The sequence below is a fragment of the Letharia columbiana genome (assembly GCF_014066305.1).
Source record: "Letharia columbiana isolate WasteWater2 chromosome Unknown Sc0000036_s0, whole genome shotgun sequence".
Taxonomy (NCBI): Eukaryota; Fungi; Ascomycota; class Lecanoromycetes; order Lecanorales; family Parmeliaceae; genus Letharia; species Letharia columbiana.
This window is the reverse complement of record NW_023501080.1, coordinates 268,956-286,036: the sequence shown is the minus strand read 5'-3', so window position 1 is coordinate 286,036 and position 17,081 is coordinate 268,956. Positions and strand designations below refer to the sequence as shown.

General features: G+C 50.6%; 3 protein-coding genes across 3 annotated transcripts; all 3 read left to right on the top strand.

The window, feature by feature from the left end:
* Window positions 1-373: 373 nt before the first annotated feature.
* HO173_009023 (uncharacterized protein) lies at window positions 374-3,990 on the top strand (the record flags this gene model as incomplete). The annotated part of the gene is made up of 7 exons (XM_037310919.1): window positions 374-517; window positions 578-622; window positions 681-902; window positions 951-1,410; window positions 1,464-2,963; window positions 3,014-3,765; window positions 3,820-3,990. 7 exons carry the CDS (start codon window positions 374-376, stop codon window positions 3,988-3,990), a joined length of 3,294 nt encoding a protein of 1,097 aa, XP_037162235.1.
* Window positions 3,991-4,531: 541 nt separating this feature from the next.
* HO173_009022 (uncharacterized protein) lies at window positions 4,532-6,428 on the top strand (the record flags this gene model as incomplete). The annotated part of the gene is made up of 6 exons (XM_037310918.1): window positions 4,532-4,772; window positions 4,884-5,423; window positions 5,474-5,638; window positions 5,690-5,760; window positions 5,822-5,916; window positions 5,984-6,428. 6 exons carry the CDS (start codon window positions 4,532-4,534, stop codon window positions 6,426-6,428), a joined length of 1,557 nt encoding a protein of 518 aa, XP_037162234.1.
* Window positions 6,429-13,983: 7,555 nt separating this feature from the next.
* Window positions 13,984-15,732, top strand: HO173_009021 (uncharacterized protein; the record flags this gene model as incomplete). Its single annotated transcript, XM_037310917.1, has 4 exons — window positions 13,984-14,006; window positions 14,083-15,091; window positions 15,143-15,584; window positions 15,635-15,732. The coding sequence occupies 4 exons, from the start codon at window positions 13,984-13,986 to the stop codon at window positions 15,730-15,732; spliced, it is 1,572 nt and encodes a 523-aa protein (XP_037162233.1).
* Window positions 15,733-17,081: the final 1,349 nt, after the last annotated feature.

Below are 17,081 nucleotides of genomic sequence, written 5' to 3'. Positions count from 1 at the left end.
ATAAAACCGCCCTGACGGCTCTTCCCGCGCCCGCAGCTGAATGTGAAGCTCAGGTGCCCCACCCATATAAGCAACCCCATTTGGAGGTACATTGTCAGAGAATTAGCCTTCTTGTGGAGCTGTATTGTCTACGTATTCATATCTCTCAGAGTCCAGTATCTGTTCTGTCCCATTTGTCCTCTTTCATTACTTTCAGATACTCTGATCTCCTCCGCTTCCTAGAGCACATGAGGGGCGTTCCCCGTAGCACCCCAGGTCTTCTTACCACCGATCTCATCGACAGCCGGCTTGGCAACACCGCGGAATCTGACACTTAGGCTTGCTTGGACCGTCCCCGGAGAGCCTCAGGGTTCGACATTACTCTTTTCACACTATGGTCCGCATTGCTTTACCAAATCGTCTAAAGAGTCACAATGGCAAAAATGGAGTAACCAGTCAACCTGACAGCAGGGGCACAAGCCCCATGCGAACCCCCATGGAAACCAAGGGCTTGGTCCTCAGGACCAAAGTCTTAAGAGTGAGTAGGCTACGCCATATCTAAGCTACCCTTGAAGAATCTAATGGATGCACGGTCAAGGCAAGGAACTTGGCAGCAAAAGACAAGAGTGGTACCAGTGATCCCGTGAGTGCTTATGCCATACCAATACCATCCATAGTACGGTCTCGGCTGATGGCAAAAGTACCTCGTTGTGAATCTTGGAGAAGCGAAACAATCCACTCCTACCGTCAGCAAGAATCTCAACCCAGAATGGAACGTCTCCTTCGATCTACCCATAGATGGTATTCAGAGTGTGTTGCTAGAGGCTGTTTGTTGGGACAGAGATCGGTTTGGCAAGGATTATCTCGGCGAATTTGACGTCGTCGTTGAGGATATATTTGCCAATAGCCAAACGGTGCAAGAGGTGAGCTATCTCTGAAGCAGCTGCAGTTCTCCAGCTGACTTTCCCAAGCCTCGCTGGTATACATTGGAGTCAAGACGGAAAGAGGGAAAGAAGAAGGGCGCGAAGATTTCTGGCGAGGTACAGCTGCAATTCTCGCTTGTGGACACCTCAGATCTGTCCGCGCCTCCGCAGGATGTCCTTCAGAAGTTCGCGACGCTAGTCGCGATGAGTCCAGAAGATGAAAGTGATGGGGACGAAGACCTTTCCAGACTCGACAGTCTGGACCTCGAAGACGAAGATGAGGACGAGGATGGAATAGATGAGAAGAATCCTGAAACATCTGACGAGACTGATGATCCCGCAAAGCCGGCCAAAGCGGAGAAAGAGAAGCGGAAGCGGAGGCTTAAGATGAAACGACTGAAAAAGAGAGCAAAGGCCAGAGCATACGAGTTCACTGGAGGCACCGACGTTGTCGGTATCGTATTTCTGGAAATATGCAAGATCACTGATCTCCCGCCGGAGCGAAACAGTAAGCGGACAGTAATAAGTTGCTCTCCCAATTCCTGTTAACCATCTCAATAGTGACAAGAACATCGTTTGACATGGACCCCTTTGTGGTAGCTTCCATAGGGAGGAAAACGTACAGGACGCGGGTCATTCGCCATAATCTCAATCCAGTATACGACGAGAAGATGGTCTTCCAGGTCATGCGGCACGAGCAGAATTATTCCGTGAGCTTCTCCGTTGTCGATCGAGATAAATTGTCCGGTAACGATTTCGTCGGCACCGCCAACTTTTCCCTTTCGAACGTCACATCCGTCGCTCCAGAGGCAGATCCCGAGACGGGCCTCTACAGCCTGCCAGAACCTCCAGATCCCTCTTTGGCGTTACCAACCCCCAAGCATTCGAGATTCAGGCTACCACTATCGAGGACTTCTTCAGCCTCAAGCTTGAACAAACTCACCAAGCCGAGTCTTATTACCAAGGGTTCGCAGGCTCCTATGAGTGGCAGCGCGCAGCCAGATCCGCAACCCGGCTCAGCGAGTGCACAAGGTGACTGGAACCATCTCACCCCAGCAACATCAGACGCTCCCCATGAAGCAGGAGAGGAGCATACAAGCCAGAATGAAGACCCGTCGATGAAGTTCTACACCCTCCCTCTCGTGTTAAAGAATAAAGAGCGTTGGGAAGACAAACATAGTCCACAGCTATTCGTCAAAGCAAAGTATCTCCCATACCCCGCGTTGCGGCAGCAATTCTGGCGTGCAATGCTCAAACAATACGACTCAGACGAAAACTCGAGACTTAGCAAAGTGGAGTTAACAACAATGCTTGACACTTTGGGTTCGACGCTGAAGGAGTCAACCATCGATCATTTCTTCGAAAGGTTCTCAGATACGAGCGATTCGCCCGATCCCGTCTTAACCTATGACCAAGCTGTTATCGCTCTGGAGGATCAGCTACATCAGCCGATACGAAGGAAGACTTGGAGTGATACCATGAGAGGCTACATGGACCATGCACACTTTTCAACCCAGAGTAATGGAGAAGACAAGGGGAGTGATGATAACGATATGCCTGCTGTGGAGGGCATTGCCAAAGAGCCTCTGAATAAGAATGAAGACCGCTCGGCCGTTCCTGCAATCTCCCAGGATTATATTGGCTCGCAGGGTGAATCTGGGGACTTGATAGAAGAGAATGACCTAACGGACGAGCGAGGCGAAGAGCATGTGGTTGAGATCCGTGAATGCCCATTATGTCACCAACCGAGATTGAACAAAAAGTCTGACGCCGATATAATCACCCACATCGCCACCTGCGCAAGTCAAGATTGGAGGCAAGTGAACAACATCGTCATGGCAGGCTTCGTCACCTCGAGCCAAGCACAGCGCAAATGGTATTCGAAGGTCATCACCAAGATCTCATACGGTGGCTATAAGTTGGGTGCCAATTCAGCCAACATCTTGGTCCAGGACAGAATGACAGGGCAGATCAACGAGGAGAGAATGAGCGTGTATGTTCGGATTGGGATTCGTTTGCTGTATAAGGGGTTGAAAAGCAGAGAAATGGAGAAGAAGCGAAGTAAGTCTGAGACTCAGGGGAAAGAGAGGACAGTACTGACAAATGGCAAGTCCGAAAGATGCTCAGGTCGATGAGTTTCAAGCAAGGGAGAAAGTACGATGATCCAGCTTCGACTCGAGAGATCCAGGGCTTCGTCAACTTCCACCAACTCGACATGTCAGAAGTCCGCAAGCCAGTCGAAGAGTTCAAAAATTTCAACCACTTCTTCTATCGAGAATTGAAGCCAGACGCAAGGCCATGCTCGGCTCCCGGAAATCCCAAGATCATAGTGTCGCCCGCAGATTGTCGGTCTGTAGTCTTCAACAACATGGACGCTGCCACCAAGATCTGGGTCAAAGGTCGAGAATTCTCTGTCCAGCGGCTTCTAGGGAACGCTTACCCGCAGGATGCAAAGCGGTATACGAATGGTTCTTTGGGTATCTTCCGGCTTGCACCCCAAGATTACCACCGCTTCCACATACCGGTGGACGGAATCATGGACAAGCCCAAGTTGATTGATGGAGAATACTATACCGTCAACCCAATGGCTATACGGTCCGCTCTAGATGTATACAGCGAAAATATCCGAGTCGTGGTACCGATCGATTCCGTCTCCCATGGTAGAGTGATGGTCATCTGCGTGGGTGCTATGATGGTCGGTAGTACAGTCATCACAAGGAAACCCGGAGAGGAGGTTCATCGGGCTGAAGAGCTGGGATACTTCAAATTTGGCGGTAGTACGATTTTAATCCTCTTCGAGCCTGGTGCTATGCAATTCGACGATGACCTGATTGACAACTCGAACGGGGCTTTGGAGACTTTGGTAAGGTTACCAATGCATTTGAGCCTCGCTCCATCCCTGCTGACATTCCGCTAGCTTCGCGTAGGCATGTCCATCGGTCATTCTCCGGAACAATTGCAGCATGCGCCTGATATGCCAAAGAAAGAAGAGCATGTTACTGAGGAGGAGAGACAAGAGGCTAAACGAAGGATAGAGGGTAGTCTTGCCCCCTCGACCACGATATCCGGGCCTTCCTCAATGAAATGAATAAGGTACGAACATTGCGCAACGACTGCTTTAGTAAATAGCATCGGAACTCCTGGTAAAGATGGGAAAGCGGAGCGTGGCATTTGCTCTTCTTTGTTTTTCCTGTAGAGCGTAGCGTTACCATGGTACTCCTTGCCAGCTTCAAACGAAGCCTGGTGCGAAACAACTCTGGCATCAAATGTTTACCCTCGAAGAAACACCGCGTGAAGTACTCTACGAGTAGAAGACAAATCTCACAAAGGTCGCGTGTTTTGAAGGGACTTTCAGGGCTAAGCTGAACTCGGCTAGCGGTAACACGAAATGTAAACACCGAACGCAAGGTTCCGCCCCCTCCCCTTCAACAACTTCTACCCTGGGATTGCGACGATACGTCTCAACGACAAATTGGCTACCAAGGTGTTTGTGCGGTCGCATAGAAAAGGAAGGAGCGACTGCATTCTCCTTCTGAGTCTCAAGACCTTCGATGAATCGCAATTCCAATCTTACCACGCGCGGGCCTTGATTTCACCAACCACGATCATCAACCTCTACAGCAGCATCAATGACAGCATACGCGACGCGCGCTCCGCTGCAATTAATCAACAATCCACATATGATGAGTGAGCCTTCACGGGGCGGGCGAAGGAGAAGCTCAAGACTTGAGGACAAGGAAGACGCACCATTCGCCAACGGCATAGTACATGATTCGGAGCCAGTCAAGGGGCGTCAAAGTACCACAGTGAAGCAAGGAAAGGGCAGTGTCAATGGTGCGGGTGTGAAATCAGCGGGGAAAAGGCAACTTGGTGAGCATCCCTGAACACCATGGTGGAGAAACAGGATCTTTCTTGGAGCTTCATCGCGGAGTGACTGGATTAGATGGTGCATCAGAGAGGTGTGACTGACTGATTTTATAGCTTGGGACGAAGAAGCCGATGGATTTGCATTTACACGGACGCGCGCAAAGAAAGCAAAAGCGGAGGCTGTACTAGCCAGTACTGCTGAGGAGCCTAGGCAGGAGGAACAAGCTGAACCAGCGCCAACAAGGAAGTCAAAGAAGAAGGCCACTGGTTCGCCCAGTGCCGCACCCGTAGAAAATGGGGGGGAAACAGCGAGGAGGAGAAGCACAAGGCATAGCGGAGAACATGAGAATGCGGATCCACCAGCTTTGCCTGTCAAGAAGAGGAGGAAGGACCGTGCCTCCAGCGAGCTGAAGCCCGACCATGGAGGCGAGAGATCGCACATGGACAATGAGCGAGCGAGAAAAGACCCGCAGCAGGACCATACGCAGCCGATTGAGGTCACGTTCGATGCTACGAAGATCGCCTTGCCATTCGCGGACACTCCGATAATACGGCGGAATAAGGAGATGAGGAAGACGAATGCGACTCGAAGAAGTAGCCTGGGTATGAGAGGGAGAAGGGCAAGTTCATTGATTGACACAGGCAAATCTAATGGTAACAAGTTCATTTGCGCCTTGGCCGTGTCAACGCTGACTGTAAATCAGCCATGCCTCATGATGAAGTCGACAGTTCCGAATTCTACAAGCACATAGCAAGTGATGGACTCTCGGAACCACGACGAATGAAGCAGCTCCTCACTTGGTGTGCGACACGAGCGTTGGGCGAGAAGCCTCTGTTTTCGACAGAAGATGGAAATGCAAGATTAGCAGGTATGTTCACGTCAGATCAGATCAAGAGCATTAGTTGACGCCTATGTACAGCCCGAGAGATACAATCGCAGCTGCTGAAAGACTTCTCGACGAAGTCCGAGATGTCAGACTGGTTCAGCAGAGTGTGTTGAAATGATTCCAGAGCAAAGAGCGTTCGGGAAAAGTGTACTGATTCCACTACAGAACGATTCAACACCAGAACCTTCGTTGCCAAGACCAAATCCTATGAACGTTTCAAACCTAGCCAAGATACAAGACCTGGAGCAACAAATAGCCCGGTATGAGCTGCACCCTTCTCCTATCCCTTACGAAGAAGGCAATTACTGACAGTGTCCCGTGATCTAGTCTGCAAACGGAGCGCCAAACTTGGGAGTCTCTCCTCCGCCCTCCGCCCGACAGCGCAGTTCTTCTCCCACCTCTTCCCTTAGACCCACCAGCTCCCTCAGCCATCGACTCCAACCTCCTCTCCGATCCCGCCCAAACAGCCGCCCTGGAGACCCTCCAATCCTTGACCTCGGATTTCCAACCCTCCCTCTCCGCCATCACATCGTCGCGTCTCCAAGCCATAAACCAGAACCTCGAATTCGACGTTGACAAGTTCGCCCACAACGTTCACGCATTGGGTGCATACAAAGACGCTGCGGAAAGGATAGCGGACGAGGTCCTGGGTCTGAGCGCCGAAGCTCTGGAGAAGAGGGATCAAGAGGGCAAAGCCAGAGCTGCTGGGGAGGGCGGCGAGCCAGGCATGAGGGATGTGCTCAGGGGCTTGAGCCGGGTGGTTGATCGGTGATGATGACCAAAAGGGCGTGCGTCCGTCCGTCTAACTCCCAGTCGACGAGTACGATCAAGGAGATTTTCAATGATCTATATCGAACCCTTCCTGTTGATCCAAATGGCGGTGGATGCGTGTCGTGTCTCACTTACGTCCCGGCTGACTGATGATGCATTATTGACGCGCGGCGTTATACAGGCAAGGCGTTACAGGGACAAGGAAGGCAGCTTTGTCTGATGGGAAAGACCTTTCTAGTTGGGGGCTTCCAAGGGGCGGTGGCTACTATGTAAATTGGATTGATGCTGAGATATGCGGACAGGAGTTGAGATGAAAAACCTCACTTGTGGCGAGGACATCAGGGTGGTTCTCTTCCGGGCCACAGCCAGCCAGCCAATCTATTCGGGGCGTGATACCTGTACTATACACCCCCTCGTGGAACATTGAGGCCCCCCTCCACTTCCGGGTGCTGTTTCCGCGCTGCCTAGGCGGGGCGTCATCTCGAGTGCTCTTGCCGTCTACAGAGTGAACAGGATCCTCCCTCCCTCCCTCCCTGTACACACTCGCTCCTCCACTCTTTCGGCGCGCTGGATCTTGAACAGACTCGCCCTCTGGGAGGTGAACGGTAAAGCTGATTGTGGAAATTGCCCCTAGGTATGTAAATTGGAGTGAGCGTGTGTATCGGGTCTAACACCCATCGTACCCGGAAGCCGTTCCCGGATGTAAGGGCGTAGATGTATCACTTGCCTTTATGTGCGTGGAATGATCATGACCAGAAAAAGGGAGGCCGGATTGCGTCATCTTGGCGCTCTGTTATTCTGCCCAAGCCCTGATCATTTCCATTTCCCCTGAATTTAAATCTTTTCATCTTTTTTTCTTTTTTTTCCCTTTTTTTTCACGTCGGTGACTTCCAAATCCACCTTTTCCCACATCGCAGCGGTAAACGCCGGTATCGGCCCAATCCTCTCATCACCGATCCAATACATTCGCGAGCATACACCACCGACACGCTAAAACCCCTAGCCAACCAATAATCTCCTGCAACGATCAGCGCTCGTGCATACGTTATCGCAGATTTCCCCCAAATCCGTAGATCGTCGATCAACGCCACCAGCGAATTGCCAGCAGGCTAAAAGGTGGAACGATTGGAGCTCGACGGACGCCAAGCCTCGAGGTAGATGAAGTAGATGGATATGGAAGGCTAGGTGCCCAACGGCCCAATAGAGGTCGGATGCGAAGTTTCAATTAAGGTAGTGGGAGGCTGGGGCGCGCGGGGGAAGGGGGTAGGGGGCAGGTAACAGATCGCATATCTGCATTCTTGACAGCTGTCGTTGCATGCAGCTAGTTGGTTTAGCCGCTCGCGGGCCCTGCGGCGTAAAGTAAGGTAGATGCTCGAGCGCCAAGTGTGTTTGGCAGGCAAAAACGGAACGTGACGGGAGACGGCGGATGTGGTGGCATCGAGATGCATCGAGATGGGAGAAAGATGCGACTGGGCCCCAGGTGGGAATCGGAGATGATATGGTGATCGAAATACCGGTCCGTCGAACCACGGAAGAAAGAGAGTGCAGTTATCCGGAGAGCCTGATGCGTTCCAATAAGGTGCAGAAGGGTAGTAATAAGCTTTGGATAAGGATGTCCAGTTTGGGAAGTCGAAACTGTTGAGGTCGGGGTAGGCTAAGGCACGGAGGTGGAGAAGGGATAAGTAGAGGAGGACTGCAGGACAGGGCGGCTTGAATGTGATATGTGACTATCCGCTGTCAGTTGTGCTTCACATTGGGGGTAGCTTTGGGGGGAGGTCCCACGAGTCGATCCCTTCTAGCGCCAGGATAGGAAACTCCAGGCAGCAGACCGCTGTCAAACTTGCAGATACCCAGCTTTAACGTTTCGGCTTCCTGTCTTTTTCTATATCCGCTGCTCACTGAACTCTAAGACCCAATTACGACACGGTGGGAGAGATAGCAGTGCAGTAGATCAATGCGGGAAAGCGCTGTCAGACTTGCAGGTAACCCGACTTTGATCCTATCAGGCACTGTGACATAGGACCTGCCGCTGTCAACTGTCTCTCTCAGCGGCCAAAGCGTACAAGTGATGCAGCACACCGCTGTCAAGCATGCGGATGGCCAACCTTGGGAGCTGCACGGTTGTTTCCATCATGTAACCATCCATGATCGGCTGGCACTCTCAAAGTCGTCAGCATGGAGAAGACTATGCAGCAGAGCGCTGTCAGGACAGCAGGGTGAGGTCCCTTGATAGGAAATCGACGTCAAATTTGGGGGTTCATCGCGTATGGTTAGTGCCGCTGCCAGAAGCACCTCAGACCAGGAAAGTATTCCGGGAATCGATGGGAAAGTCTCGTGTCTCACAGCTGCTACCCCTATCAAAGGTACAAAACCCCTTCATCTAATCTGTGCAGTAGGCTGTAGCTCGGTGTGAGTTTCCTCTACTATTTTGCACTGTCCCGTACCAATCGTACTCGAACGGGCCGTAGTCAGTTGAGACCAATAAGAGCCATCATGCATCAGACAGAGCCATCATGCATCAGGCCGCTGTCAGGCATGCAAAGCATCGTCCTTGCAGTAGTCTGACGTGGGGCTTGCCTACTGTTGTTGAAAGATATCATTATCGGCTGCCAATACCTGGCCCATGAGTAATATCTGTCACCTAGGCATCAAGTTTAAACAAGTCGCCCTCGTAGTTGCAGATGTTCCACCCTCCAAACGTTTTTGACTCAATATTGAGTTGATCAGCTGTTGTGATATGTTCTTATCTACCAATATGTCTGCTTCAAGGTCGGATGACAGACGGCTGTCAACCCTGCAGATTATCCTCCTGGTTCAAACAACGCTCTTTGCCATTATTGTAAGCGACCCCTCGCTGTGAATGCTAGGTACTTCGGCGCGACAAACCACTCAGTCTGCACTCTGCCGTGGGAAAGGTTCCATTACTCAGAGATGTGAGAGCTGGATAAGTCGATACCTTGTAGCTGTCAATCTCATGTCAATGCGTAGGTTTGAGCGCTTGTATTCGAATGCCGTGGACCGCGGGTCATTTAAAAAGGCGGTGACATGATGGCCTCGTTGGGGGGTTCAAGACTCCGGTATATTATCTAGCGACAGCCATTCCGTGAAAATGCCATACCGCGAGTTGCGTCACACAATTGGTGGGGAAAAGCTTCTGCAGAGCAGAGGTATTCAGGGACTGAGCAGTCAAGAGCGATGCAGATAGCATAGTGTGGTTTGAAAGTCTGTAGTCTGTACAGACGAAGCCAGGTGGACTTCAACGTAGCCATTGCGCAGCCCGCCATGCGTGACTACACTTGTTGGCAAACAATGAATCTGTCGAGCTAAAACGCGCCAGGATACCCGTCTCCTTCCTTTGCTAACGGAGAGGCGATGGGCCTAAATCGACAGAGTGGAATGAGTGATCCGGGACACCTGATACGTCTTGCGCGGTCTAGTAGTGCCCAGAGTTGTATGCAGCTGGCGGACTGTTAGATGGTTGTTGCAGAGATTGCGTCGGTGATCCGATGTTACTGACGGGGGTAAGCAAAGACTCCTTTCGGACTGAAAAAGAGCCCACGAGTACGTGTGAAGTATTTTGGTTCGGCTAAAGACCATGGATGAGAGAACTTTGATGATCACGCCATCGGCCTGTTAATACAGGATTGCGCCATCCGTGGAGCCTGTAGCGTTATCCGTCTCCAGTATGAAAGCCTTGGGGGAGGCTGTTCTCTGTATGATGCTTAAGTTAAACCATAACATGAGCTGTCCCGGATGTTTAAAAAGGCGGACCAGGTGCAGGAAGCGACGATGCAAGGACCTCTTGGATTTCAAGGTACATTCCAATATCCATAGACCTCCGTCGACCGTGGGAAATAATTGGCTAGGAACCTGTCGAAAACCACTTCTGACCCCACGGTTGGGGCCATGTCAATGGAAGGTCCGATAGCTAAAGCGTCTAGAGTCGTGAGTGCTGACAGGGAATCAAGGTTGCGGAACCCAACTTTGACGCGGGCGACTGAAAAGGATTGATTTTTGAGATGATGGAAGGGACGATGGGGCCTCCAAAGCACCGCACTACACTTTGGAGCGGATATGATAGAGTCACACGAGGCTGATCACAAACTCTGCAGAGTCATCATTCGATGCAGCCTGAGACTAAAAGTAGGAAAAATGGGTAGGAAAAGGTTCCAAGTGAGGTTCTATGGTTTTCAGATGCTCGTGGCTGTCCAGTCTTTAGAATATATAGGCGCTCTGGACGAGAGATGGTAATTAGAACATCGAGTCAGAAGTCAAGACCCGTCGAAGAGATGCTGTTCCTCTACCTGGTTCATGGCCGCTATAGCAGAGAACGTACCTGATTCAGGCCCGCTTGAGATTGGGGACCTGAGACTTGAGACTTGACATGTAATTAAGGTACCTTCATAAGCTAGACGCGATAAGGCTTAGCAACCTCTTTCGATCAAAAACACCGGATTTTTTTGCTAAATAACAATATCAATGACGACGACAAAAGGATGCCACAATGCGCACTGTGATCGGAAGAGCCAGTCTTGCTGAACACTCACTCGCTCAATGTATGACGAGTCGTTGAATACCAAGATAGTCTTTCCTATCATGCCAACTGCCAACACGGACCTTGTTCCCGTGTCCAGTGACCAGTCCAGTCAAAAAAGCCAAAAAAGCCAAAACAAATCTGGGGAATGACAATCCGTGCTGGGAGGTGGGAAGGGGAGGGGAAAAGGAAAGTTGAGAAAAGGAAAATTGGAAAATGGAACTGTCGATATCAAAGGTACGAACGTGATGGTGTCTGGTGGTGCCATTTTTTATTCCTACTGCAGGAGTGCATAAAATTTCATGCACGATGCAACCATAACTACGAGGAGGCGGCGATCGAATAATCTTTGGTATAAGGTACCTACCGTACATTATTACTTGACTGTATTTTCTATGATTAACTTAGCGCCAAGAAAGCCTCTTTTACCTTTTACCAGCAAACATCAATGCTTTTTCTGCCGGATCTATTTCCGCCGTCAATATGATTGGATGATGATGATGACCATGTTGTCAAAACCAGGAAATACGTCCGCTTTGCTTTGCGAAGGATAAGGCCAACCGCCACCGTGACTGTGAGCATATTTATCCCATCCCTTTGTTTCTTTCCTGACAGCTATCCGCACGGCGCAGTAGATCAATAAGGTATTCCTGCTCGCGTAGGGATAAGATCCGTCCGTCCCTCGACGCCTCGCGTGCTAAGTGGTTCATAGAGCGGTGTCTTGCATCTTGCATTGTTTCCCTTTTTTAAAAAATCAAAATCTTACTACTGCGACATTGACAGCGCCGAGCGGCTTTTTTCGGATGTCGAAGCCACCGACTCACGCTGTCTCAGTCCACACAAGTTTTTCCGTATAGGTACTTTCATGAAATCCAACAAACCCTTTTCTTATTTACAGGACCCTCCTACCATTGGATGGCCGTGTTAAATCCTCTTCTTTTGCAACCTGCCAGTGCCACTCAAGGAGCCCTTGGTACCAAATCATCACATCGCGCTTCTGCTCCTCGGCACCCTGCATCTTTTGGATTCGGGCATCCACCCAGCTTGCGCCGTTTCGAGAAAATTCTACGAGGGCCCCATGGATTGGGTTTTCTTGCCAAATTTGCCTCCCCAGCTCTTTCAGCATCACTGTTCTTCTGTAAAACTTTGCCTTTCGGATTTTGCGACTTTTACTTTGAGCCATGCATAATACAGTTGGACCCTGAAACATATTGAAAGCAATCCACGGCTTCACCCAATTGAAATTCACCCATGAGGGGTAGAGTACACGTTGGGCATTAGCGATTTGCTTCATCCGGGCGCAGATAAAGACTTCTACTGCAGACGGACGACTATGGGCAGGGCATGCAGGGTTTCAAGAGCCATTGAGCTGAAGAATTTATTTGCGAGCGTGTAGGATGCAGAATGCGGAGAATCAGATACTTACCGTCATCAATCGTGCCGCGCAACAAGCCCAGATTGTAGTTTCAGCATACTTCAGATCTTCGGTGTTTGCCGGGGTGCAGCTGACATAAATAGACGCTCTCGGTAGGGAAATCGCATGGCCAAGCGGCGACGATCGCTGAGCGAGAAGATCTTGGTTCAAGCCTCAAGCTTTGGGATTATTATCAGCCGCCTTTAGGGCAGATGAAGCCTGAGTGAAGATTGCATGGCAAATACGAGGCATTTGTACCCTGAAACGCCTTTTGTGATTACGGTAGGCAACAGCAAATGAGCTGGCAAATGGAAAGTCACGAGATGATTATTCCTGGAAGGCACGAGTGGAAGATGTCAGTACGAGGGAGACTCGGCAAAGGGAAGAAGGTTACACCTAATTTTGATTCGAATATTTGGTCTTAAGGATGATGAGATCGTCATGGATTATGATCATTGTTGGGGGGGCTTGTCCTGCAGCGAACGGAAGATTGATCCTACTGGTGCAAAAGACATACGAGGAGATGGATATTCTGCAGAGAGACTGCATGCAACGGGCCAAGCCATCAGGCTAAGATCTCTACTTTCTCACTTGTATGTACTTAACCGACATCTGAGAGCGAAAGGCGGGCGAGCATTACCTTAGGGGGCACTAGGGGAGCACTAGGCTGCACAGGTCTGAGCCGCTCCAAGCCTGCCTCTCGCTTGACTTGCATCGAAGGGTGAAAGCAAGTGCAAGGATTTCTTGAGTGGAGGGATCAGCAATCTCCGATCTCACTAAGCTTCTTAGCTCCATCCGCATTTATTAGCCCTTCCCGCATCCCTGTTAGAGAGTGGAATCTACCGCCGAGAGGGACTAGTGCCTGTAGTATCGACACATTTTATGCACGTCCCACCCACACCACGGTCGGAGAGAGTAGAGCCCGTTCGCTGTGTATGGCATAACGCCATCTGAAATCCTACCCGATCTGACTACCAAGTCGTCTCGCTTCCCCTCTACTTTGCTCCAAGCATCCACCTCGTCTTTTTTGTTTTGCACTCTCTGCTCTAGTCTCTCCTCTCCTACATTGCGCCCTCAAACCCCGTCAACCCTTCCCTTTCTCTCCCTTTCACACAACAATCTATCACTTTTCCTACTACTTATCATCCTGCTGCAGAGTGACCAGGCATCAATTCACAACGTCCATCCTTCCCGTCTCCTCCGCCATCTGACTTCTTCTCTACTAAGACCCGTTCAATTGTGGCGGTCAAACTTAATCGGTGACATCTTGCCTGAAGATCGGGAACCACGTTTTTCGACCGTTTGACACAAAACTCACTGCCCGAACACTCGACAAATCATCCATCGAGAGAGAAGTCTTCCGAGCAATCCAAAGCGCAATCAGTGACAACAGACCTAAGTCTTCCCTCCAAACCACCGGGTGTTCCGTTTGCTGTAGCGGTTAAACCCGCGTAAATTCCAATTTGTGCTCAGCTGGCGGCCAGCGACAGCTGCAACACAAGGGGAAACTGGTGGCAGATCTACATAAACAAGCCGAGGGACGTCGGCGCAGTTCTGGAGAGAACGTCGTCCAACCCATCTCACATCCAGCTTTGCGGATCGCACGCAATGGCCGACACAGTATCCCAAAGGTCAGTCCTCACGATTGTCCTGATCATTCGACGTTGTTGCACCTGGAGAGAACATCACATGCTAACCAGATCACAGTGGTCCTTTGCCTCCGATCACTTATCTGGATATGGAGAAGGTCAAAAGAGAAAACCCGTACAATCATAACATCTCCATTACCTCGGCCCTCCACATGCCTGCGCCACCGCTCATCAGTCCTTCCATCTACTCTGGTCCACCTCCTCCGTATTCATATCCTTCTTCGGCTGCTAGCTCAGTGGTGGGTAGCAGTGGAAGTGGCCCTGGCGCTGCTGGTGCTGGAAACTATAACTCTCAGGCAGATACCCGTCGGATATCTGGAGACGATAAAGAACATTTACCTGCTCCTCAACGGCAGTCTTTGCCATCGATATCAGAAGCACTGACGGGAGACCAACAGCAGCCGATATCCATATCCTCACTGCTGTCTTCGACCACTCCACAGCCAAAGTTTTCATTGGTACCAAAAAGTCCTACAACCCCGGTTGGGAGATCGTACCTAGACACTTTCCCAAAAGGTCCTCCCGATTCGTTTCCACAGCATACTTCTGCATCTTACCGTCCGCCGCAGCCGTCCGATCGCTCCTGTGGATCGAACTACTCTCCTCACATGACAGCCCCTTTGGGGGAAAGTCGCTTTTCAGCGATGCCTCCCTTGGACTCACATCAACCTGTCCCACCACCACCTAGAACGATATCAAGTCCTCTACATTATTCACGACCTGGTGCTTCACCCATTCAATCACAACAAAATTACATCCCACCATCTCCTATGCACGAGAAGATCTCTCGCCCTGCTCCTCCACCACCTACATCAAACGCTCCGTTCGGATACAGCGTGAACAATTATCAGCCCGCTTACTCTTATCCTCCGTCAACGCCTGGAGTCTCCTCATATCGGACGCCAACGCTACCACCATCTGCATGGCGGAGTACTGCACCAGAGATTGAGCGAGTCGATGAGATGAGAAAAGCGACCGCCAAGGAGACATCGCCACCTAGACCAGCTTATGGGGAGTCTGTGAAGCGCCATCTCGATATTTTTGATCTAGAGACGTCCCTCAATGAGGTCAGTATCCATCGGCGTCCCTTGCCATCAGTTTTCTCTAACCAATCCCAGATTGCCGAAGGAAGTGGCCGTGGACTAGAATTCTCTCGTCTTTTCGGCACCCGTGCCCATCAGACGCAACGCTCAGGCCCCATCCCCGGCTCATTGCCATCATTGACCGAATGCGATGAGATAATCCGACAACAAACTAAAGTCCTCGACGCTATGTCTCGTATTAGAGATGTCATTTGTAAGCAGCAACAAGCTCTCGTCGAGCAAAGAAACTACGATCAGCAGAATTACAAAGCTGCTCCTAGTGAAGCTGACGACAATGAATCCAACTCGTACATTGATAAGCTTGAAGGTTCTGGTGGTTTCGCTGGCGCTGATGCTAAGAAGAGAAGAGGCAGAGCGGCACCGCCGGGTAGGTGCCATAGCTGCAACAGAGCCGAGACGCCGGAGTGGAGGCGTGGGCCTGATGGTGCGAGGACGCTGTGCAACGCTTGTGGTCTACGTATGCTGTTACTCCATTCCTTTGAATTACTGATTCCTGACAGTTTCCAGACTACGCAAAATTGACCAGGAAGATGGGGCCCAAGGCCTCTGCCTCAACTGGCTCATCAAATCTGCGTCCCAAGGAGTCGAGCCCTCACTCTCCTTGAGATAGGTCGCTGACACTGTCTCATTTGCACGAAAGGGTTGGGAGGCCACGAGGCCACGTCTGGCCAGACGATCGGAATTTTCTCGAAACTCATTTCTGCTGGATTATTCAGAAATACGACGAGGTCTATTCACCAACCCATCTGTTCTCCTGGCGTCCATCCATTTTCACAGCAAGTTCTCAACATCATCTCCCCAATCAGAAGTATCCACTATCTATGAGATTCGTCAACTCTACCTATGACTTGTACAAAACAACGCAAACATACACCATAATCACGACTGATTATCTTTTGCTTCTGCGATGATACCAGCCTTATCAGAGGCCTGCGACCAGCACGCGTCCTGCCCTTGACAGACGCAGACGCAATGACATGACTTACAGGGGTGGGCGGCTTTGGATATACGATTTTACAAAGGGGTTGAGGAGGATGATCTGGCCGGGGTTCGTAAGTGTTTTGCATTGAAAGGGCGCAACAAAGGGTTACGTCTTTGGTGGAAAGCTTACAAGGTTTACCGTTCAGACGGGCCCGGAGGGGGAATTGGGAATGAAGGCAATTTTTGAGAGCAAGAGTCTGGGATATGTAGAGATGACAATTACGGTTTGACAACATGCGTTTGCTTTACTTCCGTTTGTGCTTGTGATCCGTGAATTTTGGTTGCTATACGGGTCTAACTCAGCAGGCACAGCTAGCTAATCTCCAGATCACGCACGCAGTTTCTCCTGCTTTACTTCAATCCCCTCCCACGCCATCCTGGCGTCGCGCTCAAGCGATCTCCACGATGCAATCTCAATACGAACCAACCCGAATACGAAACCAATCTCGCCTCATATCTCCGAGTCCTTTCTCTACCAAGGTACCGCACTCAGTATACCTTTGCACCATTCCACCTGCCGGAGCGAGCGGTCACGAAGGATTTCATGCAATGCGCCGTTCGGTCAATACTACCTACCTGCCTGTTCCAAACGCGGATACGAATACGTACTCCATGTCCCAGATTGAATCTAGCTAGCACCAAAAAGTTGGTCTTGCTTCTGCATCTGCATACTACGATTCCTTCGTTTTACTGCTTTCCTCGCATCTTGTCCTTCGATGCCGGTTCGCTGAGAGTCTGTCGCTTTGCTCCAAGTACCAGTTTCCACATACGAATCCCCTACTACTACTCTTATGCTCAGCTACCATCGATCAGTACACTCCGCCTGTCCCTCCCTGAATCCGCGTAGCATTGCCCATTAAATCTTCAAGCCTCCACTTCAACATTCGTTTATGAACTAGTAGTGGTACTCTCCATCACGGTGCGAATAGGATGGTGGTATGAGAAAAGCCTCAACGAAGAAGAGGACGACGGC